At 55.7% G+C, this 23,874-nt stretch overlaps 2 protein-coding genes across 2 annotated transcripts; one reads left to right on the forward strand and one right to left on the reverse strand.

Annotated features, from left to right (window-relative positions):
• The first annotated feature begins 3,208 nt into the window (after positions 1-3,208).
• Positions 3,209-10,019, forward strand: LOC135306024 (serine/threonine-protein kinase pim-1-like). Its single transcript, XM_064429589.1, has 6 exons — positions 3,209-3,319; positions 6,409-6,459; positions 6,648-7,014; positions 7,628-7,831; positions 8,396-8,545; positions 9,934-10,019. The coding sequence occupies exons 1-6, from the start codon at positions 3,209-3,211 to the stop codon at positions 10,017-10,019; spliced, it is 969 nt and encodes a 322-aa protein (XP_064285659.1).
• Positions 10,020-16,058: 6,039 nt separating this feature from the next.
• LOC135306025 (olfactory receptor 14J1-like) lies at positions 16,059-16,991 on the reverse strand. Its single transcript, XM_064429590.1, has one exon. The coding sequence runs from the start codon at positions 16,989-16,991 to the stop codon at positions 16,059-16,061; it is 933 nt and encodes a 310-aa protein (XP_064285660.1).
• Between the last annotated feature and the right edge of the window lie 6,883 nt (positions 16,992-23,874).

Here is a 23,874-nt window from a genome sequence, read left to right on the forward strand (position 1 = left end):
AGAGGATGGGATAATGCCAGTCTTCAGTTTGGTGGCATGTGTAATAAGTAGTAATACGTTTATTCATTAATTAAATCAATAGCTAAATAACTATACAATATAAAACAATAGTTAAATAGCTAAGAAAACTTCTTGTGCAGATACATATGGTTGCTGGTTTACTATAGTGCTTTGGGAATTCCATTGTAAAGGTATGCCCTGTGAAAGGAAAGTAATGAGAAGCAGCTGTAACAACAATCCTTCAACTTGCTAGAATTGCTTAGCTTGCAGAAAAGTGTATAGTGTTCTGTATAGATATGCCTTATAAGGCATAAGTTCACTCAGTGTTCACAAAGAGGAAGACTAAGGGGGACTAAGCCGTCATCCCACGACCACCAGAAGGCAGAAAAAGACCCCCTAGCAACTGAATGAGCAAGTGCAGAAGACAGATCACGTCATCCCTAAACCCGGAGAAGAAGGCAATAAAAGGTGGACTCAGGGGATAGGAATTTTGTGAGCCAAAGTGGAGCGGAGACTCCGGGCCGCCCAGCACTGTCCTTGCTTATTCTTGCTTGCAAAAATAATAAAGATAATTATTTGATCCTTAAATTCAGTGGACTTGTTTATCACACTGCCCAGACCCTAAACTGCCCCAAATGTGCCCCAGAAATGTCTCCAGGGACCCCAAAGTAGCCCCTTTTACCCTGTCTGTGAAAATAATAAAAAAATATGTCAAAAGATCTAAAAATAGCACTAATTAGCATTAAGAAGGAGAAATAAATGGCCAGTAGTGGTCAGTGATTTAATGAAAGGAATTGTTTGATTTAAAACCAATGACAAATAATTTTTTGATTGCTAAAAATGTATTCAATTTTTCACATAAATATCAAAGGTAATAGAAATATACAGTAATACTAATATAAATTAAAAAACTATAATTATAATTTTATAAATTAATCAATCTTATTTATTTTAAAAATGAATAATTTTTTTATGTTTTGGGATGTCAGTCCCAGGTGGGCGATGTCAGACGTGGTGAGGCTGGGGGTGAGGAGCAGGTTGTCCAAAATGGGCCAGCCAGCAAGGTGCTCGTTCTTCTCCATGCCCAGATCTCCTAGGGAGACATTCAGCATCAAGATCACCTGGGGAATTGTTCTTTCACCTCTTTCCTGAACTGAAAAATAAAAAAACACCCATATGATTAAAACCAACCATCATGCGGTCGGTGCACTTTGAAATCTCCCTCCTTAACAGAACTCCAAACTGACTCCAGTCAGCTGCACAAACCCTGGAGACTTGAAGACAATTGAAGGGAGACAAAGAGCTCCTGAGGGCTTTCTGTGTTTCAATCAGCCCCACAGTGGATTTGGGGCTGGGTCCAGGAGCCTCAGGCACTGAGAGAAGGATGAAGAAGCTGCTCAAGGAGTCAGCAGCAAAACTCCAAGTGCCTTGGAGCATGGCTGGGCCCCAGTGAGGGCAGGGAGTGCCAAAGGCTCCGCAGGGAATGGTGAGAGCAGATCCTTGAGGCCAGGAGTGCAGGGATCCCAAGGCTCTGAGCAGGGAACTGCAATGCTGAGCAAGGCCTGGCCTGGCTGGGGGAAGCAGAAAGGCCAAGCCCTGAGCCCAGCCTGGGCCAGCAGGGCCTGTCCCTCACGGGTGGCTCGGGGCTCTCTGTGGGGCAGGGGGATGTGAGGGGCAGCAAGGACAAATGCCATCAACCTGCAGCCCCTGCCAGCCTGGCCAGGGAGGCCGAGGGAGAGCCAAAGTGCAGCCCCTGCCAGGAAAGTTCCTGCTGTGGGGCCTCCAGAGGCGCTGCCCGAGCCCAGGGCACAAAGGCCTGGGTGCCTGTGGCCCTGCCAGCCCTGCCCAGCCCTCGGCCATCTGTCCTGCAGGCTGTGCCCCCTGTGCGTGCTGCTCCTGTGCCCTGGCCGGCTGCACTCGCCCCTCTCGCTGTGCCCCAGCATTTCTCAGCCAGCGTTTCTGTGCCCTCCCTGGGCTCCCTGCACCCAGCGCTGCCGGCTCCTGGCACACAGAGCCGGCCATGGCCCAGCCTCATGCTGCCACACCTCGAGCACCACAATTCCACCCTGGCAGGGACTTTGCTTTCTCCTCAGCTCCAGGCTGAACCTTCCAAGCTGCACTTTGGGGATGTTTCCTGCAATTCCCACTCCCAAGGAAAGCTGTGTCTCCTGCTGTTCATGAACAGAGAAGGGCTGGTGGGAGAAGTGCTGGTCAGAGGCTGTTTAGGGCACAGTGAACCGTGAAAATATTGAGTTTTAAAATATTCCATGAAAGGAGGAGGGGCATCAATAAATCTTCTGCGCTGGACTTTTAAGGGCAGACTTTGGCCTATTGAGGATGCAGATTTGGGGAGTACTAAATCATGTACTGATTCTTTTAAGAGAAACAGCCCTTAAAAACAAAGGGTTCCAGGAAGGATGGACACACTTCAGTAAAGAAACCTTGATGGAGCAAGAGTAGGCTGTTCCTTTTTGCAGAAAGATGACCCAGAGGAAGAAATGACTGGCTTGGCTGGGCATGGAGCTTTTGCATGAATTTAGGGGTTAAAAAGAGGGTGCATCACCTTTGGACATAGAGGCAGGTAAATCAAGAAATTTTTAAGGATGTTGTTAGGTTCTGCAGATAGAAAATTAGAGAGGTGAAAGCTCAGTTACAACTTAACTTGGATACTTCTGTGAAGGATAATAAAAATGTTTTTATAAGTACATTAATGGAAAAAAGAGGGCTAAGGACAATCTGCTTTTCTTATTGTGGGGGATATGGTTAAAAAAGATGAGGAAAAGGGTGAGGTACTTCACCCCTTCTTTGCCTCAGTTTTCAACAATAAGACAGGCCATCCTCAGGACAAGTGTTCTCCTGAGCTGGTAGATGGGCACAGGGAGCAGAACAGCCCCCTGGAATCCAGGAGGAAGCAGCTGGGGAGCTGCTGAGCCACGCAGGTGCTCACAGGTGTCTCTGGGAGCAGATGGGTTCCATCGTAGGGGGATGAGAGAGCTGGTGGATGATCTCCTCAAGTTGCTCTCCATCATTTACCATCAGTCCTGGATCAGCAGGGAGGTCCCAGAGGAGTGGAGGTGCCAATGTGAGCCCATCCCCAAGAAGAGCTGGAAGGAGGATCTGGGGAGCTCCAGGCCTGTCAGCCTGATTTGGGTGCCTGGCAAGGTTATGGAGCAGATCACCGTGAGTGCCATCACAGGGCACCCACAGGATGGCCGAGGCATCAGAGCCAGCCAGCGTGGATTTCAGTATCTGCATTGTTGGTCTGGCTGAGGGGATTGAGTCCAGCATCAGCAAATTTGCAGATAACACCAAGCTGGGTGTGAGTGTGGATGTGCTGGAGGAGAGGAGGGCTCTGCACAGGGCCCTGGACAGGCTGGATCCAGGGCCCAAATCCAACAAGGTGAGGTTAAACAAGACCAAGTGCCAGGTCCTGCACTTTGGCCACAACATCCCCTGCAGCAATACAGGCTGGGGACAGAGTGGCTGGAGAGCAGCCAGGCAGAAAAGGACTTGAGGGATCAGCACCTGCTCTGCTGCTCCTTCCCGTCTCCCCCAGGGCCCTTGCAGAGCCCCAGCCATGCTGTTTGCCCCCATCCTGCCCACAGCCAGCCTGGGGCTGCTCACCCTGGGGCTTTTCTGTGCTGGGCATTGGCCTGGCCGTGTTCTTGAGAGAGCCTGGGCAAGGAGCCTGGAGCCCCCAGGGCCTGGCCTGAGGCGTCAGCGCTGCCCCAGCAGTGCTCATGGCCTGTCCCTGCTGCAGCCCCGGCACTGCCACCACCAGGACTGTGCCCGGCCCCGAGAGCACTCAGGCCCTGCAGCAACACCAGGGCCACCAGGGCAGCGGGGCAGGGCCACGGCAGCAGCACTGCCAACACCAAGTGCTGCTGCTGCTGCTGGGCACAGCTGCTGGGCCAGCACTGATCTGCCCCAGCTCTGCACACAGACATTGCTGCTGCAGCTCCAGAGAAGGCAACAAAAGGGCATCCCTGAAGAAAACTCTGCTGGGAAATTCTTAATTCATCTAAAGCCACTGAGTGCACAGCTCCTCATTGTCACAGTCTGCGGCCACGGTGAATGTGGAGAGAAACAAAGTCAGAAATGGCAGAAACAATCATCTAGCTTTAGGGAGAATATTAAAAAAAAAAAAAAAAAAAAAGACAGGGAAATCAAAGAACCAAACCAACAGAACTATCAAAAATTAATTTTATTACAAGTGATTTGCAGAAATTGGCAATCAGTTTAATGCTTCCTAAGATGTCCAGTCATCAGTCTCCACACTGCAGCCTTGAGCTCCTGGTTCCTCAGGCTGTAGATGAGGGGATTCAGGGCTGGAGGCACCAGCAAATACAGAACTGACACCAACAGATCCAGGGATGGGGCGGAAATGGAGGAGGGTTTCAGGCAGGCAAATACCGCAGTACTGAGAAATGCATTTCTCCTGCATTTTTCCTTTACAGATTCTTTCAGTCATCTCCTGAGAGGTACAGTTTTTTCTGGTGCTTTTCATGAATTGATTGTACTCTTGATTTAGATGGAGATTTTAGAATTGATTTCAGATGTAGAAGAATCTGAACACAGCACAGAAACAAACTCCCTCTGTCAGCCCATTTTCATCTTCTAGATCACTTTCAAGATGTCCTTGGGGGTGTTGGAATGATGATCACACAGCTCTCCACTTCTGGCTGCAGGCTCTGCAGATTGTTTCTCTGCATTCAGTCAGGCTTGCATTCCCCAGGAGTTCTTGGTAGCCTGTCATGTTTTCTTAGGGTAGAACAGTAACAATGAAAACCTTACCAATGGCACAACTGCCCAGCCCACAAGGAAATAAAAAGAACAAGCTGCCAAATTCTTCAAATATTTGTCCTGCTTTGCTGCAAGTGTGCTGCACACACAATGTGGAAAGCCAAGAGAAGCTGCAGTTGGTGGCACATCTTGTGATAGAAGCTGCACCTCATTCTTCAGGAAAGGTTCTTGGAAAAAGCATACAGGACTGAGGAGAAATTTCTGGAAAAACTGAAAGTGCTTTTAAGAAATTAAATGAAAATTGAAACAATTCAAGACGTTTTTCTCAATTTATTTTTATGCTCCCCTTTTCCATCTTGCACTAGTTGTCCATCCCATTAATTCCAACCAGATCTCACCTCTAAGATCCATGAGTTGGCAAGTTTTAGACATTTTAAGATGCCATGACCTACACACAGTTTGGCTTCCCCTGTTTTTCTTGGAAAGCAATGTTGGAGAGGTAAGTGCAGTGCTTGGGTCAGGTACAAATTCTGCATTCAGGGATTGCGCTCTGAGAGTGTTTGACCCTCAGCAGGGACAATGCACAGCAGGGACCGAGGGGATTCCTGAGCCACTGTGCAGGAGTCCAGACTCTGGCTCTTGGCTGAACTCGGCAAAGTTCCCGTGTTTGCAGAGGCTCAGGGGCTGCCCTCGGGGAACGTGGGGCTCGAGGCGGGGGCGAGCGGGCAACGGACAAACGGACACGGGGACAAACGGCCCCGGAGCTTCAGTTGCAGCAGCGGTAGCGGCAGCGGCAGCAGCAGCAGCGGCAGCGGCAGCAGAAGCGACAGCGAGACAAGAAACTTCAGATTCCCTTCTCCTCTCCCTCTCCCGCTGTCCCGTACCTCTCCCGCTCTCCCTTTCCCGGTCTCCCCTCCTCTCCCCGCCTCCCTCTCCCCGTGCCGGGCCGGGCCATGCCCCCGGCCCGCCCCCGGCCCCGGGCGGGGTTGCCCCGTGCCCGCCCCCGGCCGTCCCGCCGCCGCCTGGCCTCAGCCCGGCTCTGGCCGTGCTGGCGGTGGCGCTGCTGGGCGGGGATCAGTGCCTGGGGCTGGGGTGGCATCGCCAGCTTTTGGCTCCGCCTGGCCCGAGCCCGAGCCCGAGCCCGGCCCCGACCCCGGCCCCGGCCCCGGCCCCGACCCCGGCCCCGGCCCCGGCTCCTCCCGGGGCCCGCGGAGGACACAGGCGGCCCCGCCGCTCCCGCCGCCTCCGCTGCGGCTTGCCCGGCCCGAGCTCCGCCGCTCGGCAGCGCGGCCCCCGGCCCCGAGCCGCCGCTGTCTTGTTCCAGAGAGCGAACGCCGGGGCATGGCCGGGCCGGGGCGGGTGAGGGGCGCTCGGGGGCCGTTGCTGGCCCCGGGCCGAGCGCTGACAGCCGCGTCCCGCCCGCAGGGAAGGCACAGCAGCGCCTGAAGGAGCGGTACCGGCTGGGCTCGCTGCTGGGCCGGGGCGGATTCGGCAGCGTCTTCGCAGCAACGCGGCTCTCGGACGGCGCCCCGGTGAGCGGCGGGGCCGGCGGCGGGCGCAGGAGGAGGGGGTGGAGGAGGAGGAGCAGGGCGGAGGAGGCGGGAGGAGGATGGCACTGGGCAGGGTGGACAGCGAGCTGAACCCTGTTCTGCACTTGGCTTGCAGGTGGCCATCAAAAGGGTGCCACGGTACTGCGTCCATCACTGGGGTGAGCTGGTGAGTGAGTGAGGTGCTGTGCTGGGCAGGGATGAGCCGAGGCCCGGCAGGGTAGGGGCTGCCAGGACGCCTCGAGGGAGAGCGGGCATGGGGCCAGCGCAGGGCGCAGAGCATCCCGGGCTGGCTGAGGGCTTCCTGACTCCCAGCACGGCATCAGCCCCACTGACAGCATCGTGCTCCTCCCGCAGCCCGACGGCACCAGCGCGCCCCTGGAGATCGTGCTGCTGGACAAGGTGTCCAGTGGCTTCTCCGGCGTGGTCCAACTGCTGGAGTGGGTTGAGCTCCCCAACGACATCTTGATGGTGCTGGAGCGCCCGGAGCACTGTCAGGACCTGCACCATTTCATTCGGGCACGGGGATTCCTGTCCGAGGGGGTGGCGCGGCAGCTGTTCCGGCAGGTGCTGGAGGCCGTGCGGCACTGCACCAGCTGCGGGGTCCTGCACAGGGATATCAAGCCAGCGAACATCCTCGTTGACCTGGCCACCGGGCAAGCCAAACTGATTGATTTCGGCTGTGGCACCTACCTGCAAGAGACAGCCTACATTCGCTTTGCAGGTGAGTCTACACAGGGGTGTGCTCCTGGTTCTGGTATCTCATGGCCCAGCATCTCAGGGCCCAAGCTGGGTGTGGCAGCGGGGATTCTCCCTTTTGCTGCCCTTCATGGCCCTGAGATTTCAGCTGAGTTGGGTTTGAGCAGGGCTGGGTGGGGAGCCAGCTTCCAGTCCTGCTGGCAGCCTTTGCCCACCACTCTGCCCAGGATTGGGGCTGGGGCAGCCAGCCCAACAAAAACACCTGTAGGTGAGGGTAGCAGAGATGGGGGGGCCTGGAACCTGTGCCCCAGCCAGTTTGGTGTGCAGGTGAGAAGGGCTTAGGCTCCTCCACTCACCTGGTTTGTTCTGGGTTTGTTTTTTGGGGCAATGCAGGCAGGGAGGATGAAGGCATGGTTTTCCATCAGCACTAAGTGTGTTTCTGTCATGGTTGGGCCTTGCCAGGGCTTCTGCTGCCCTCTTCCAACACCGATGGCTTCTTTTCCAACCCCATGTGTTGGAAAGAGGGGCAGTGGGTCAACCTGCGTACCACTGGGGCAGCCCCTGCACGCCCAGGGATGCTGGGGCCAGCCTCTGGGAGCAGCAGCATCCCCCTGATGAACTCCATCTGTATTCCATAGGAACACCATCATACAGCCCCCCGGAATGGACCCATTTTGGCTGGTACTATGGCAAGCCAGCTACCATCTGGTCCCTGGGTATCGTGCTGCACCAGATGGTCTGCGGGGAGCACCCTTTCAGGAGGGACCAGAACATCAGCTGGGACCATCAGCTCTCGCTGCCACAACGGCTTTCTTCAGGTGGATCCTCATCTCTGGACATGGGTGCAATACCAGTGCTGGGAGACAGCAGCGGGCTCAGGAGCTCTGGCAGCTGCTGAGGAGGTGGCACATGTCCTGCTCTCCTGCTCGCCTTCAAAACAGGGAACTGATGGGAAAGTTTAGGCCCAGCTCTGAGCACATCCAGCATGGAGTGGGCAGGGAATGGTTGGGCAAAGCCAACAGGAGCCTTCTCCAACTGACCAGCGGTTTCTGGTTTCTCTGCCCAGAATGCCAAGATCTGATCAGGCGGTGTTTATCCATGCTGGACTGGGACAGACCCTCATTAGAAGAGGTGTTCTGTCATCCTTGGATGCAGGATATTCATCTGCCATAGAAGAAGGGAGAGAGCCACAGGCACACTGTGCTGCAGGGCCCCGGTAAGTTACATCTGCACACATGCCTTGGCAATGAGAAGCAAAGGAACCCCAGACTTTTTTGTCCTGCCTGTGTCACTGCCCAGGGCTCATCAGATGGGAGCACACAGCCCTTGTGCTGGAGCTGAGCTGCTCTGCCCAGCACTGGTGGCCACCATCCAAGCTGGTTTTGCTTGTACTGGTTCCCTGACAGCTGGGGCCCTGGACAGAGCCCTGACAGCCTGGTCGGAGCCCAGGGAAGTAGAAGGAGCCCCCAGAGAAGCTGTACCAGGTGGGGCTGCTGCTGCAGCAGACAGCGAGGATCACATCAAGGATGACAGCCTCTTCCTGGACCTGGCCACTGGTAAGCTTAAGATGATGGACTTCAATTCTGGCACCTTCTTCAAAGCCTGGCTGCACAGCAAATTTACAGATGAGTCCACATGCAGGGGGATGCTCCCAGATTTGGGCATTGCACAGCCTGGCCTCAACCCAAAAGTTCCCACCCCACTCATTGCTGGGATGGATGCAACTAATTCTTCAGTCAGCTGCCCAGCTGCTTTTGGCAGGGCTGGGGGCATGGGCTGGGGTGGGTACGAAATGGGAGTGGGCTCCTGGCCCTGCCAACAGCCCCCAGCACCCACCGTGCCCCGGGCTGGGGCTGGGGCAGTCAGCCCAACACAAACAAACCCCCATGGTGGGAGCAGAGGTGGGACTCCAGAACCTGTGCAGGGGCTGCTTTGCTGTGCAGGCAAGGAAGGGCTTGGGCCGCTCCACTGCCCTTGTTTGCTTAGGGATCATGGTTATTGTGGGGAACAGTGCAGGGGGAAGGGAGAAAGCCTGGGCTTTGCTCACACATGGCTGGGTTTTTCCCTGGCATGCCTTGGGCCTTCCTCAATCCCCTCACAGAGATATGATTTTTCCCTTTGTTCTTTTTTTCCCTTTTTGTCTGTAATCTATTTTCAACAATTTGTTGTTTGTTTTTCTAGAGGAAGCATTCTGGTTGATCCAGTCTGGATCGGGAAGTTCTTGGGAGCAGCTGCGGCGTGGATGGGCCGTGCCCTTGGAGCAGGCTGAGGACATCGTTTGGGACCAGCTTTTTTTCCAGCCATGGATGGCATGAGGTGGGTCCCCGCCTGCTTGGCAGGGTGGGATCAGAGCTTTTGGGAGATGGCAGCGAGCACAGGAGCATCCTGCTCTGGGCAGCTGCTGAGCAGGTGGATGTGCCATGGCTGGCTGCAGGCTGGGCACATGTCCTGCCCTCCTGCCCTGCTCCCAAAGGCAGCACTGATGGGCAGCTCTGGGCACTGCTCTGGGCACAGCCAGCATGGCCTGGGCACCACGGGCAGCTGGGACAAGGGGACAGGAGCCATCAGCTGACGGGCAGTTTCTGCTTTCTCTCCTTGCAGCCGGGCTCTGCGGATGCTGAGGCTGCTCTGGGCTCTGCCAGGGCTCTGCTGGAGCTCAGCCCCGGGCCGGAATCAGCCAAAGAAGAAATGGTGTCACCTGCAGCACAGACTTGCTTGAGCATTTTGGCAACACAGCTCAAGTTTGCAGAGTGTACACCTCCAAGGGAAAACATGACACCTCCCAAAAATTAAACTTGTTCAATACCTTCTGAAATCAAATCAATCTGGGATGACTCCAAATGACATTTTTCAGCTTGCTCAAGCTGTAGCTCAGCCCTTCTCTGAACAGTTCTCTCCCCCACCTGCCTTTTACTTCTCAACTGCTCCCTTTTTTTCCCCCCAGTGAATTCCCAGCCCATTGCTGTCTCCATCACTCTGTTGCCTATCTTGATGCCTCTGACCACAAGGAAGGCCGAGCCCCAGGTTTAGGGACTCATGCTGTCACTGGCTGAGGAGCAGCAATGTCTCAGAGGTCCAGTGGGATTTTAGTGTCATTCAGAGCCACTCTCCAGCCCTCAGCTCTCCTCACTACTGAGTTCCCACTCCCTTCATCCTTGCAGCAGGATGAGCTCTGTGAATCCCCTTGAGCCTCCCCACTCTTCCCAGCCAATGCACCCACCTCAGTGAGGCTGAAGCTGAAGCTTCTCTGTGTCCTCTGGCACACCAGTCCAGTCCCCTGTGTGGGGAGCCCCAGCCCCAGAGCACAGCACACAGCAGTGCAGTCCGGGCTGGAGCAGCTGCCCTGCAGCCCTGGCTTGGCTGTTTGTGGCAGCTGAATGCTCCCTGTTTCCAGCTGTCCCTGCAGGATGGCCCCAGGGCAGAGCCCAGCCGGGCTCCCACTGCAGCCCCTGGAGCTTGGGGCAGACAGTGCTCCCAGAGCTGAGGTTCATGGGGAGCACCCGCAGCTATGCCTCGCACTCAGTGCTGGCAAGTGGTGTGTTCTCATCTCCTGCAGCCTGAGGGGAAAACAACCTGTGCTGCCAGGCCAGCACTGCCCCTCTGGGCAGGGAGAAGGCTGAAAGGCTGTCCCATTCCAGAGGATTCTGCACTGAGCCTTGGCAGGGCCTGGCAGGGCTGGAGCCGGGTCTGGCCTGCTGTCCGGGACTCACTGCCCACCAACCACCCCCACCCACCACGCTCCATCCTCCAGAGACAGAAGGGTCTGTGTGTGCCAGGGGCTCTTGGATGTCTCTGTATCCATGGAGAGAAAGGTCTGTGTGTGCCAGGGGCTCTTGGATGTCTCTGTATCCAGGGACAGAAGGGTCTGTGTGTGTGCCGGGGTCTCTTGGATGTCTCTGTATCCATGGGCAGAAGGGTCTGTGTGTGCCAGGGGCTCTTGGATGTCTCTGTATCCATGGGCAGAAGGGTCTGTATGTGCCAGGGGCTCTTGGATGTCTCTGTATCCAGGGACAGAAGACTCTGTTTGTGCCAGGGTTTCCATAACGTCTCTGTACCCATGGGTATGGGATGAACACGGACAGTGAAAGTGTCAATCACGTTGCTTGCACACTCCTTCCTTTGTACACAAGACAAATCCATGCACACCCCCACATATTGGTATATTAATAGGATAGGGATGGATAGAGATTTCCCACAGAGCTCTAACTTTGGCATAACTCGCCATTTAACTGGTGGCCAGGAGATTTTTTTCCCAGCTCTGTGTGAGAAGGTGTCCAAGAGCTGAAGGAGCAGCATTCAGAAGCAGTTTCAGGATTTCTAGGTAGGAAGTGGAGGTCACAACCATCCATATAACTCACCATATTCATTGGGATGGGCTGCTGCTTCTCTAGGAATATGACCCAATGCAGACATGAGACTTGGAAAAATCCCAGCTCTCTGTGGGTTTGTGCAAAAGGGGGAGCAGCACAAACACTTTGTGCCTGCCTGGGGGCACAAGGTCCACGGAGCTTTGGTGGCAGAGGGTGACCTGGTCTGGTGGCAGGTGAAGTTCCATTCCATGACATCTCAGAGTGGCACAGGACAAAGGTCCAAGTACCCCCAACCCCACTGATGAAGTCCTTGGAGTGCTGCACATCCTCTAGGAAAAGCTGCTGTCACACAATCCATTGGGATTTATAACTTTCATTTCCAACACTTTAAATCCAAATTCCAAACTGCAATATTTTTACACTCAAGACACAGTCATACACAATCCATCTTTCAATTTCTTATTGATTTAACCACAATTTAAAATAATTGCAAACAAAACCCAGAATCTTTTAAAAAAGTGATGTTGATGTCAGTAAGATAGATCCATGCCAAAGTAACTGAGTTCTCTTTTTAAAAATACCAGTTACCTCTTAATCCAAAGTTAGAGAAGATTTTCACTACACGTTTGTTTTTTGTTTTTATATTTCATATTTTTTTCTTTTTTCCTTTTTTTTAACAGAAAAATCACCCTAAAAAGGAATGTACAGCAAAAAGAGTAACATTTCTGATAAACAATCAAAATGTAGGCTCCTCCTCTGTTTACTTTTCTCTGGATACCCTGAAGAAAAAAATCTAGCAGATATGAGCAGAGGTGTGAAGTGTTTCATTTGGACTGTGCTGGAGTTCAGCACTGCTGACATCCTGATCCAGTCAAGAGCTGCAGAATTCTTTTGCACATTTTGAACTCTGTGTTTGTAGGCACAGCACCTGCAGTGCTGATGCAGCAATGCACATGAATAACTCTGTTATTCCCTCTCAGAATTCAGGCTCTGCCCCAGCACGAGGTGCTGCAGCCCTTTGCTCCTGGTTCCCATGTGGAGCAGCTCCCTTCCTGCTGGCTGAGCTGCTCAGGCAGAGCCCGGCAGCTCCTGGCCCTGCAGGGCTGAGGCTTTTCCCCACTGCTGGGCACAGACTGATGGAGCAGCACTGCTGAACACGGGCACACAGAGGGACCAGGAGCAGCTGCCTTTGGCCACCTGAGGCTCCAAGGCCCAAACTCTGAGCAGCCAGGGCTGGCAGAGACTCGCAGGCTCCCTGGTGGCTGTGCTGCCCCACTTGTGCCTGGCCCAGCTTTGCCTGGGGCAGAGGGAGAACAAGGGGCAGCTCCCTCCCAGCCCAGTCCAGGGACCCCTCCAGCCCTGGGGCTTGGGGCACTGTCAGCACCTGCTGCTCCAGCCACCGCTCCTGCTGGCCCTGACAGCAACACCCAAACTGGGACTGATCCCGAGGGAGCAGCAGCGGGGCCTGGATCTGATCCCTGACTCTGGGCCAGGGCTGGACAAATGACCCCACAGCAGCAGCAGCAGCAGCAGCAGCAGCACATGGAGCTGACTTTCAGCACAGCCCCTGCCACTCTTCCCTCCCGTGTGCAGCGGTGTCACAGCAGCCTGAGGCACCTGGGAGCCCCCAGTGCCAGCAGGGACTTGAGATGGTAGCCCTGGGCTCCTGGAGGTTGTGCAAGGAACAGAGCTGGGGACTCCCTGTCCATGGGGAGCTTCCAGATGGAAAAGGCTGCTGTGCCCAGGCAGCTCCAAGGCCACAGCAAGGAGGGTCTCGACCACTGGATCTGAGCCAGTCCCACAGTCCTGGGCAGCAGCCACTGAGCCCTGGGGGAGCAGAGGGCACAGCAAGAGGGACAAAACCAGGCAAGGTCAGAGACTGGAGTGAGTCAAGACATGAGAGCAGGAACAGCTGCTCCATTGCACTCTTGGAGAAAGCTCCTGGCTGGTTCAAAGCACTGAAAGGCATGAAGGGCAAAGAGGAGGCCACAGCCAACAATGCTCCTGTTTCCACACCCTCTCCTCTCTCTGTCCCAGAAGGAATTGCATGGACTGTATTCATCTCTCTGAGTCGCCTCGTTCAGCATGAGCAGCTTAGCACCAGGAGCTGAAGGAGCTGCAGCCATAGGCCATAGGAGTTGAGCAAGAGGGAACTTTTGGAGCGAAGTAATGCTGCTCAAATAGACCTAGCTGAATGCAGTGGATATAATAATGGAATCACAGCATCCTTTCTGTTGGTAAAGACCTCTGAGCTCACCCAGTCGAGCTGGTCACACAGCAGTGCCAAGCCCAGCACTAAACCATGTCCCTGAAGTGCCAAGGCCTGGACAACAGCCCTGAGTGAGGCCTGAACAGCAGGCCCTGAGCCAAAGGTGGCCTCTGGATGAACCTTCCAACCAAAGGTTATCTTTGTATTTGCTCATCAATAAAATATGCATGGTCATTAGCACTGTGATAGATGTAGCCACTCTTTAGTGAAACATGTATTGACCTTTCTGTATTTAGAAGCCAGACAGGGCCATGAAATCTGACATCTGGCCTTGTTTGGGGCTGAAGGATCAAAGTCACCTCCCTTGGTTCCTCCTTGAGCCCTGGCCAGGCTTTGGGAGGGACCCAAGAGGAGGATGAAACCAGATGTTCCTGCACTAGAAGTGCTGTCAGTTTGTTCATTCAGCACTGTCAGAGCTGGGCCCTCTCACAGCGAGGTTGGAGCCTCACCTGTGGCTGGAGGCACCTGCAGGAATTCCCAGTGTCCAGGAGTGGCTCTGCAGCCCTTGGCTGGGACAGCTTCCCCCAGCTGCTGTGTGGATCTGGGGGATGGTGAAGCCTGAGGGGAACTGGTGCTGGATCTTTCTTAATCACTGCAGGCAATCTTTGGTGCTGATGATTGGGTGCATTGCTGAGCTGCTCCTTTTGTGATTCTTTGCAGTTTGCATTACAATAAATCACACAATTCCTGAACTTGGTGTCTGTGTCTTTGGTTCTGACCCTGCCCACCAGCAAAACAGACACTGCAGGCCCACAGAACCAAAGGTGCCTTGTGACACTGCAGGCCTCCTGTGACCAAGGGGAGCAGAGTGACACTTTGGGCCTCATGGAACCATGGAGATCATTCTGACACTGCAGGGCCCACTGTTTTCCTCTCCCTTCCCCAGCCTAGCCCTGTCTGGCCCTGCAGCAGGAACTGCAGGCACTGGAGGTCAGGGACAGCCACTCTGGGTCTGGAATGCTCAGCAGATGCTCAGCTCGGGCAGCTCCTGCAGCCCCAGGGCCAGCCCCGCTGCCCAGCCCAGCAGCAGAGTTGGCCCCGGGGCTCCTCAGGCAGCTCCTGCTGGCCCAGGGACAGGCCAGCCTCTTGCCAGGGCTCCTCTGCACATCCACGGGCCCCTGCTCTGCTCCTGGCCCATGCCAGCTGCCCCCAGAGCCTTTCCCAGGGGAACACGTCTGTGCTGGCCCCAGCAGCCATTGCTGCAGCCCCTGCCCTGCTGCCCAGAGCCCCGAGCTGGGGCTGCTGCTCTGCAGAGCACGGGGGCTGTGCTGCCCGGGGCCCTGGGCTGCATCTGCTGGGCTCTGCTGCTCAGCCTGGCACACAGAGGCAGCTGATGGTGCCCCCTGCACTCACCCCCTCCCACACAGGCTCTGCGGGGCCATGGAGGGGGCTCAGAGGTGCCTGCCTTGTGCCAGGGCTGCCAGAGGGGCTTGGGGCTGCCCTGGATCCTCCTGGGGGAGTTCCCTGAGGCTCAGAGCAGGCAGTGCCCAGACTCCTTTCCCTGGGCCTGCTGTGTCCCTGGGCTGCAGAGCTCTCCTGGCTCACAGCAGACATTCAGTCCTTGGTCTCGGGGTGACCCCAGCCTGGCCAGGCCTGTGCCCAGTGAGCTCCACTCCCTGCTGCTCCCTGGCACACACTGTCCCTGCAGGTCCCCTGTGTTCTCCTGGCAGCTCCCAAGGCCCTCCAGACAAACCTTGCCCTGCCATCAGCCCTGGCACAAGCTGCAGGGCCCCAGGAAGGTTCAGCACAGACCATTCAGCATCTGATGGGCACTGGCCATCAACAAGCAAACCTGACCCAGACCTGAGTCCCCTGAAGGCCCCAGTGAGACCCTGATCTCATCCCACTGAGCCCTGGGAGAACAAGGAACACAAGGAGCCTCTTGAGAGTCCTGAGAGTGACTCTGGAGGGGAGCAAAGCCTTCCTGCCCTGCCCTCAGGAGATGCCCTTTGCTGGTGGAGCTGCTGTGCTGGAGCCCAGCTGTGTCCCAGCAGTGCCCATGGCCTGTCCCTGCCTGAGGGCACAGCACGGACACGCAGCAGGACAGTGACCAAGCTACCAGAGCACTCCGGCCTTGCCCCCACAGCAGGGCTGGGAAGGGGAGTGTGGAGCTGGGAGGAGCAGATGTGGGGAGAGGCAAGGCCAATGTCCCTGGCCATGCTGCTGTGCTGGGAGCCCCTTCCCTCCACCTCTGTTCACAGGCACTGCCCCTGCAGAGCCAGAGAAGGGCTGAGGAAATGCCTTGGACACACAGCTCAGGATAGCCACTTCTTTTTATTCACATGCACAAGGAACAAGCCACCTAAAAGCCTTTGTGTTAAAAAAGAGAATATCATGTAGAAATACTCAGAGTAGTACTGCAGTATCTTATAAAAACATTATAACACCAGAAAAATAATAGGAAAAATTCCCAGTGACAAAATGGACAAATAGGAAAAAAAGGCCAAGATTGTCAAGAATTACATTCTGGAGGTTCTGGAGAAGAAAAGTTTAATGTTTCTGAAAAGATACAGTCATCATTTTCCTCAGGGCATCCTTGATCTCCTGGTTCCTCAGGCTGTAGATGAGGGGGTTGAGGGCTGGAGACACCACCAAGTACAGAACAGAGACTGAGAGATCCAGGGATGGGGACGAGATGGAGGGGGGCTTCAGGTGAGCAAAGATAACAGTGCTGACAAACAGAGAGACCACAGCCAGGTGAGGGAGGCAGGTGGAAAAGGCTTTGTGCCGTCCCTGCTCAGAGGGGATCCTCAGCACAGCCCTGAAGATCTGCACATAGGAGAAAACAATGAACACAAAACAGCCAAATACCAAACAGGCACTAATTGCAATGAGCCCAAGTTCCCTGAGGTAGGATTTGGAGCAGGAGAGCTTGAGGATCTGGGGGATTTCACAGAAGAACTGGCCCAGAGCATTGCCATGGCACAGGGGCAGGGAAAATGTATTGGCTGTGTGCAGCAGTGAATAGAGAAAGGCACTGGCCCAGGCAGCTGCTGCCATGTGGGCACAAGCTCTGCTGCCCAGGAGGGTCCCGTAGTGCAGGGGTTTGCAGATGGACACGTAGCGGCCGTAGCACATGATGGTCAGGAGGGAATACTCTGCTGACAGGAAGAAATACAAAAAAAAGAGCTGAGCAGCACATCCTGTGTAGGAGATGGTTGTGGTGTCCCAGAGAGAATTGTGCATGGCTTTGGGGACAGTGGTGCAGATGGAGCCCAGGTCGCTGAGGGCCAGGTTGAGTAGGAAGAAGAACATGGGCGTGTGCAGGTGGTGGCCGCAGGCTACGGCACTGATGATGAGGCCGTTGCCCAGGAGGGCAGCCAGGGAGATGCCCAGCAAGAGGCAGAAGTGCAGGAGCTGCAGCTGCCGCATGTCTGCCAATGCCAGCAGGAGGAAGTGGCTGATGGAGCTGCTGTTGGGCATTTCTTCACACTGGCCATGGAGTCCTGTCCAAGGAGGACACCGTGACAAGTCAGGGCTGACTTTGCTGAACAATGTTCAAGCCCTTTCTCCCAGCCCTCCCCCTGATGCTCTGTGCCACCCAATTTTCCTTTTCTCATAGACCTGTACCTGGAGCTCTGCTGGGATCTGGCCCTGTTGCTGTGACGAGCAGGGGCTCTGCCCATGGACACCAAGGGGTCAGCTCTGCTCTGCAGCAGTGAGGTCATGGGAATGGGGACAGGGGCCAGTCCTGGGCTTGGATTTCATCAGCCCAAACTGCTCCTGAGGCAGAGGAGCTCGGCAGCACCTACTGTCCCAGGGCTAAGGAATGGTGACAGCCAAAGGCAGTTTGAGAGGGTTTCCTGCTGTGCCCATGGAGATCAGAGAGAAATGAGCAATGCAAGAGCAGTGGCTGTGACTCAGTGAAGGGTGAGGGGAGCTGCTCTGTCACCCCATCTGTCCCCAGCTGCCGTTTCTGAGATCCAGGGGCAGTCCCTGTGCTCCCCTGAAAATCAGCCTGACACAGCTGAGAGCAGAGGGACCCACAGCAGAGCAAACTGGCTCAGCCTTTCTCAGAGTCTCAGCCCCACTCTGGCCAAGGACACTCCTGTCCCTCAGTGTCCCCTGGAGGCAGCTCACAGCTTGGATGGCATCCCAAGCACACATCAAGGGTCCTGTCCATGGCATTGCTTGAGGAGAGTTGGCTCATTGCCAGCCTGCCCTGCCCAGAGCTCCCCAGGCACAGGGAGCTGGGACACCCCAGTGCTGTGCTCAGCCTGCATAGGAGGAACCCAAGGGCTGGGCCTGACCCTGCAGCTGGAACTGCCATCCCAGAGAGCCCCTCAGCAAAGCCAGGAGAACCTGGGCAAGGCAAGGAGAGAGAGAGCCAGGCCTGAGGAAAAGCCTTTCCCTGCCCAGCCCTGCCCAGCCCCTGCCAGGCAGCAGGAGGGCAGGGCAGTGGCCCTCAGGCCCTGTCAGCAGGGAATGGGCACATGGCAGGAGAGATGCCCTTCATCTCTGGGGCTGCTCTGCCAGCCCAGCAGGGACTGAGCGCCCCGAGCCCCCGGGCTGAGAGCTGTGCTGGCTGGGAGGGGACACGAGAGCTGTGCTGCTCAGGGCAGTGTCTGCCCTGCAGGGCAGGGCTGGCAGTGCCACATCTGCCCTGCAGCAGGGCTTCCCTCAGCACTGCCTCCCTCCCTCCCTGCCCACTGCTCTGCTGCTGGAGCTGTCCCAGCCCGAGCTGCTCCTGTGGCCCCGGGCTCCTTCCCTGCCAGAGCTGCCAGAGCCCAGCCCAGCCCCTGGGCCAGCTCTGCCCTGCAGCTGCTCAGGGCTGCAGGGATTAAAGAACAGCTCCCCCAGCCTGGGCACCATGGAAAGGTGATGCTGGATGGGCCTAGAGGCTGGGGAGGGGTGAGGGGCACTTGCTGAGGTTCCCAGAAAAACTCAGGGTAATTGTTTAAGAGCCTCAGCCTCTGCTCTGCCCTGTACAGCTGAGTTTCCCTTGCCACCAAGCTGAGCCAGGGAAAAGTGGGAGCACAGATTCAGGAAAGCAGAGACCCAAGCAGGAGACCCCTGCCCTGAATGAGCTCATGAAAAGTCCCCTCAGGAATGAGCTGGGTGTGAGCTGGAGCTCTGAGCAGCCCTGGCCCACACAGCACCCTCTCCACTGCAGCAGGACCTGCCCTGGCAGGAGTCACTCCTTGCCCCCACAGCTCCCCTGCAGTGCCCATGGGGAGCTGCCAGGCAGGCTGAGAGCTGCCCCTGGCAGGTGGCACATCCCCGGGGCTGGCCAAGAGCCCTGAGGGCAGCAGGACCTGCTCTGCAGGACAGCCCTGGCAGCCCTGGCTGCAGCCCCAGCTTCAGCCCCTGCAGCCATCCCTGGCAGCAGGAGCCGTCCTGCCCTGTCTCTCTGAGGGTGCCCAGGGCAGCCCCGCTCTGCAGCACATCCTCCTCCTCCTGCTCCCCTGCCACAGAGAAATTGGGAGAGTCCTCCTGGCACATCCCCCAGGCTGTGGGGTGTGCTGGCTTCAGGAGATCCCTCCAGGAGCACAGGGGACATTGCCCTGCATCCACTGACTCACCATGTGGAGGGCTGTGAAGATCTTTCCCCCAGTGAAGTTTCAGCTCAATGACTTCCTCAGCCTGTCTCTGCCTGGCTCCTGTCCCCTCAGTGCCTGCAGGCAGAGCTCTCAGCCCTGCTGGGCTGGGAGAGGAGCTGGTCCTGGGAAGAGCTGTTTTTTTAAACCTTAGCAGCACAGACGCAGAACAAAGACTTTAATGACCCTCTTGGGACTTGGGTGTTGTTTACATCAGACTCAGTCCCTGAGAGAGCCTTCCAAAGACTTCTCCAGAACTCAAAGTTAAATTGAAACTCCAAAGTTTCTTGAAGTTTTAATGGGTCCCACTGAGGGACATGACTGAGAAAGTGTCCCCAGGTTCCAGTCAGAGCAGAACACTGGAGGCAGTGATGACAGCTGGGGACAAACAAGGGAAAGGTGTCTCTGGTGCTGAATAAACCTGGATGTGTTTCAGGAATGCAAAGGGCCAAGGCCTGAGCTCCAGCCCCTGGCCAGGCACATCCTGTCCCTCCCTCCTTGCTCAGGGCTCTTCCCAGGATGGGCTCTGGCATGTGGGGATGTGCAATGCCAAGGGCAGCACCATGGGGCGGCCCCTGCCAGGCTGCTGAGCAGGGACAAGCAGCCACCCTGTGATGTCACACAGCCCCTTGGATGTCACACAGCCACCTGTGATCTCATACAGCATCCTGTGATATCACAAAGCACCCTATGATGTAACACAGCCACCTGTGATGTCACAGCCCACTCTGGGATGTCATACAGCACCCTTGTTTTGTCACAGAGCCAATTCTGGGATGTCACCCTGGAATGTCATGCAGCTGCATTGTGATGCCACAGAAGACTCTGTGATGTCAGAAAGTTCCTTTGTGATGTCACAGTCTGTTCTGTGATGTCACTGTGTTCTCTATGATGTTACACAGCCACCTAGTGATGTCACAACCCACTCGCTGATGTCACAGAGCCACCAGCTGTTACGTCCGGATCTGCTCTATGGCCTCATACCCTACTCCATGATGTCACAGACAGCTCTGTGATGTCACAACCCCCTCAGTGATGTCACAAAACCCTCTCTGTTATGTCATGCTGCCACTCTGTAATGTCACAGCACACACTTTGACCTCACAGCCTGCTCTATGATTTTACACAGCCATGTCATGATGTCACAGCCTGCTCTGTGATGTCACACAGTCCCCTCTATGATGCTGTTGCTGCTCAGTGACCTCACACAACAAACTCTGTGATGTCACAGCCCAACCTGTGACCTCACACAGCCCACTCTGTGCTGTCACACAGCCCCTTGCTGACATCACAGCTGCTCTGTGCCTCCATGACACAGCCACAGAGGTGCCGCTGTGACACAGCCCCCTCTGGGACATCCCCCAGCCCCTGCCAGTGCTGAGCCCCTGTCAGCTCTGGCTGTGCCCTGCTGGTGTCCCTGAGCTGCCCTGGCAGTGCCCCAGCCCTGCTGGGCTGTGCACAGGAGCTGCTCCTGGCCAGAGCTGTCTCTCTGCAGCGCTGCCCTTGCCAGGAGCTGCCTCTGGGCCAGGAGCCCGGCCCAGCTCAGCAGCACAGACACAGCACCAGGAGTTTAATGACCCTCTGGGGCTTTGGTGCTCTTTGTGTCTTCCATGGCCAAAGTGCTGCACAAGTTGGCTCTGTCAGGGCCTTGCAGCTGCTGCCCATCCCTGTGCCCTGTGCAGCCCAGGCTGTCCTACGGTGTCCCTGCCCTGCACCTCTGTCCCTGCAGGCTGTCGTCATCCCCCGGCTGCCCCACCTGGCTGGCCCCTTCCTTTGCTGACAGCTCTGCCTCCTGCCTGCCTCTGCCTGCCCACACAAAACCTTGGACTGCTCCAGGCTCCTTCTGGGGGATGTGTTGCACCACAGCCCTGCCCTGCCAGGGAAATTCCTTTCTCCCGCTGTCCAGTCTGGGCCTCCCCAGCTGCCCTTGGTGCCATTATTGCCTTCTCATGCTTATATCCTCTTTGAAGAAAAGCTCCAGCCTCTCTGAAACCACCCTTCCAGCCCTCTCAGACTACTCCTGTTTTGTCCTCAGTCTCCACACCACTCGGCCCAGAGCCATCAGACTCTACATCCTGGTTATGTTATGAGGCCTCCAAACCCCATCTTGGGAGATTTTCGGGTCCTCTTCAAGGTCTGTGAAAATAGAAAAAAAGTGGTCAAAGTTATTTTCTCCCAAATCTTGCAGTGACAGAACAGGGGTTAATGTTTTTAAACTGAATGAGGGTGGATTTACTTTTGTTAAAATGAGGAAATATTTTGCAATTATGAGAGTGGCACAAAACTGCAACGGTTTTCACAGAAAAGTGGATTCCCAACCCCAGGAATTCCACAAGAGCAGGACCTTTGTGCAGCCTGACCCAGTGAAACCCCCTCATCCCCAAGGACAGATTTTCTGTTGTGTGGGTTCTCTGATGTGCTGGGTACCCTCACAACGCTTTTGGCCAGAATGTCTGCTGAGGGCAGCCAGGCCGCTGCAGGGGCAGTGACCTCACAGCCATCACCATGGCAGCCCTGTGCCCTGGGCCTGGCTCTCCCCTTTCCTCTGCCCCTGCCTTGTCTCTGCTGGCATGAAGAGTTTTGTCATTCATATCTTGTCCCCAAGGTGCTGGGGCCAATGGCTTCCCAGGCAGACTCCTGGAGCAGAAGTGGCTTTTCAGAGCCCAGGCAGAAATGAGCCCTGAGGCAGCAGCTCTGCAGTGCTGGCCACCAGGCCGGGCTGCCAAGGGAGGCTTCTGGCCATGGCCTGCAAGCAGCTGCTGCTGCCAAGGTGCCTTTGGTGCCTCAGGCTCTGCCTGGCACAGCTCCCAGCACGGCACTCTGCCCTTGTGCCCGAGCCCTTCCCTGTGCTGGGGCTGGCCTGGGGCTTTTCCTGCAGCGGGACCTGCCCTGCTCCTGGCACAGGAAAGGCAGTTCCTGCTGGAGCAGGAGGCTCTGCCTGCAATGGGCTCCAACAACTCCTGCAAGGCCCTGTTGACTTCAAAATTGCTTCCTGGAGCACTATATTCTAATAACTGTTATAATTCCAGTACTGTGGTTAAGATCTTTCTGACTAATCATGATCACAATCCATCAGGGCTGTATTTATATAAATTTATCTGGTATTCCATCGTTAATCGTGTGGGACAAATTGCATTAAGGTTTAATTCCACCTCTCCAATCTTTTATACATAAACCTTTGACAAACCCTGGGGCTGGGATTGGATGCAGCCTCTCCCAGTCTCCTCTATTAGAAGGAATTTTACAAGTCTACGGGTCCTGCAGGGATTTGAGGTTCCATGGTGGCTGTCGGAAATAATTTCTCCACATCATGTCTCAACAGGAGTTTCTCCAATAAAGAAATGAAGCTTTGCGTGAAGCTCCCACTGTGCCCATGGCAGGAACCCCTGTGAGTGTCTGGGACATCCCGGCTCTTTGGTAAAGAAATGAAGCTTTGCCTGAAGCTCCCACTGTGCCCATGACAGGAACCACTGTGAGTGTCTGGGACATCCCTGCTCTTTGGCAGCCTGGGGACTTCTGGAATGTCACCGGGGAGCCCCTGTGAGTGCCTATGACAGATTGGTGCCTTTGCAGCCCAAGGTTCCCTGGGATGTCACCATGGAATGGCTGTGACTGCCTCTGAGCACACGGCTCTTTACCATCCCCAGAAACCCCTGGGAGGTGTCCATGGAGCCCCTGTCTCTGCCTGTGACATTCCAGCTCTTGAACAGCCTGGAGACTTTTGGAAAGTCCCCATGGAACCCTTCTGAGGGCCTGTGACAAATCTGATCCTTAACAGGCAACCATCACCAGGACCCTGTTGCTATGGGTCATGGGATCCCAGATGCACAGAACTGGCTGAGCTGGGAGGGACCCATCAGGATCCTGGAGTCCAACTGCTGGCCCTGCACAGGACACCCCAACAATGCCAGCCTGGGCCTGGCAGTGCTGTCCAAATGCTGCTGGAGCTCAGAGAGCCCTGGAGCTGGGAGCCTTCCCTGGGGAGCCTGGGCAGTGCCCCAGCAGCCTCTGGAGAAAAACCTTTTCCTGAGATCCAACCTCAGCCTGCCCCGACTCAGGGGGGCAGCCATTCCCTCCAGTCCTGTCCCTGGGCACCAGAGGGAAGAGGTTCCCACAGCCCCAGCCAGGGACCTGCTCCCAAGGCTGTTGCCATGGCCACCAGGCTGGGACCAGCTGGGATGCTCGGTTTCCACAGGCTGGGGTTTAGGAATGGGATTCCCCAATGTCCTGCTCCCACTAAAACCGCACTGCCGCTTGCTGCCCTCCCACCTCCCATGGAAATCACAAAAGGCAAAGATCCCAGGGTGGGATAAGAACAATTTATTTGGAACAGCAACGAGATAAAGAACAAACAGGAACAGAAACAATATTGACAACAGAAGGGTTTTAAAAAAGGGAAAACTACAACACAACGGTATCTACAACACAACGGTATCTTCCCAGCCATAATTTTCTCCTGCCTGGGAAGGACACCCTTCTCCTCAGGGAGAGATAGAGAGAGAGAGTTCCTTTCCTGCCCCTGGCAATGACGTGAGGTCGGAGTGAATGTAATGACACAGCCCTGGCCAGACCCTCATGTTCTTCAGGCTCACATCATGTCATTGGCAGGGGCAGGAGAAGGGACAGGTGTCTTCCCGGCATGGATCACAGACAACACGTATCACCAGGGCCCTTCCAAATGTGGTTCTCCCATGGGGGATGAAGTTGGAGCAGTGCACAAAGCTCTTCCTGCAGTTGCAGCATTTGCATGTCTTCCCTTACTGGTGACT

The sequence above is a fragment of the Passer domesticus genome, chromosome 8, assembly GCF_036417665.1.
Source record: "Passer domesticus isolate bPasDom1 chromosome 8, bPasDom1.hap1, whole genome shotgun sequence".
Classification (NCBI taxonomy): Eukaryota; Metazoa; Chordata; class Aves; order Passeriformes; family Passeridae; genus Passer; species Passer domesticus.

Coding starts and splice junctions, on each gene's coding strand:
- LOC135306025 (XM_064429590.1), bottom strand. CDS start 16,991: ATGCCCAACAGCAGCTCCATCAGCCACTTCCTCCTGCTGGCATTGGCA.
- LOC135306024 (XM_064429589.1), top strand. CDS start 3,209: ATGGCCGAGGCATCAGAGCCAGCCAGCGTGGATTTCAGTATCTGCATT. Junction 7,015..7,627: donor AGCCTACATTCGCTTTGCAG/GTGAGTCTACAC, acceptor TGTATTCCATAG/GAACACCATCATACAGCCCC. Junction 8,546..9,933: donor CTTCCTGGACCTGGCCACTG/GTAAGCTTAAGA, acceptor TTTTCCCCCCAG/TGAATTCCCAGCCCATTGCT.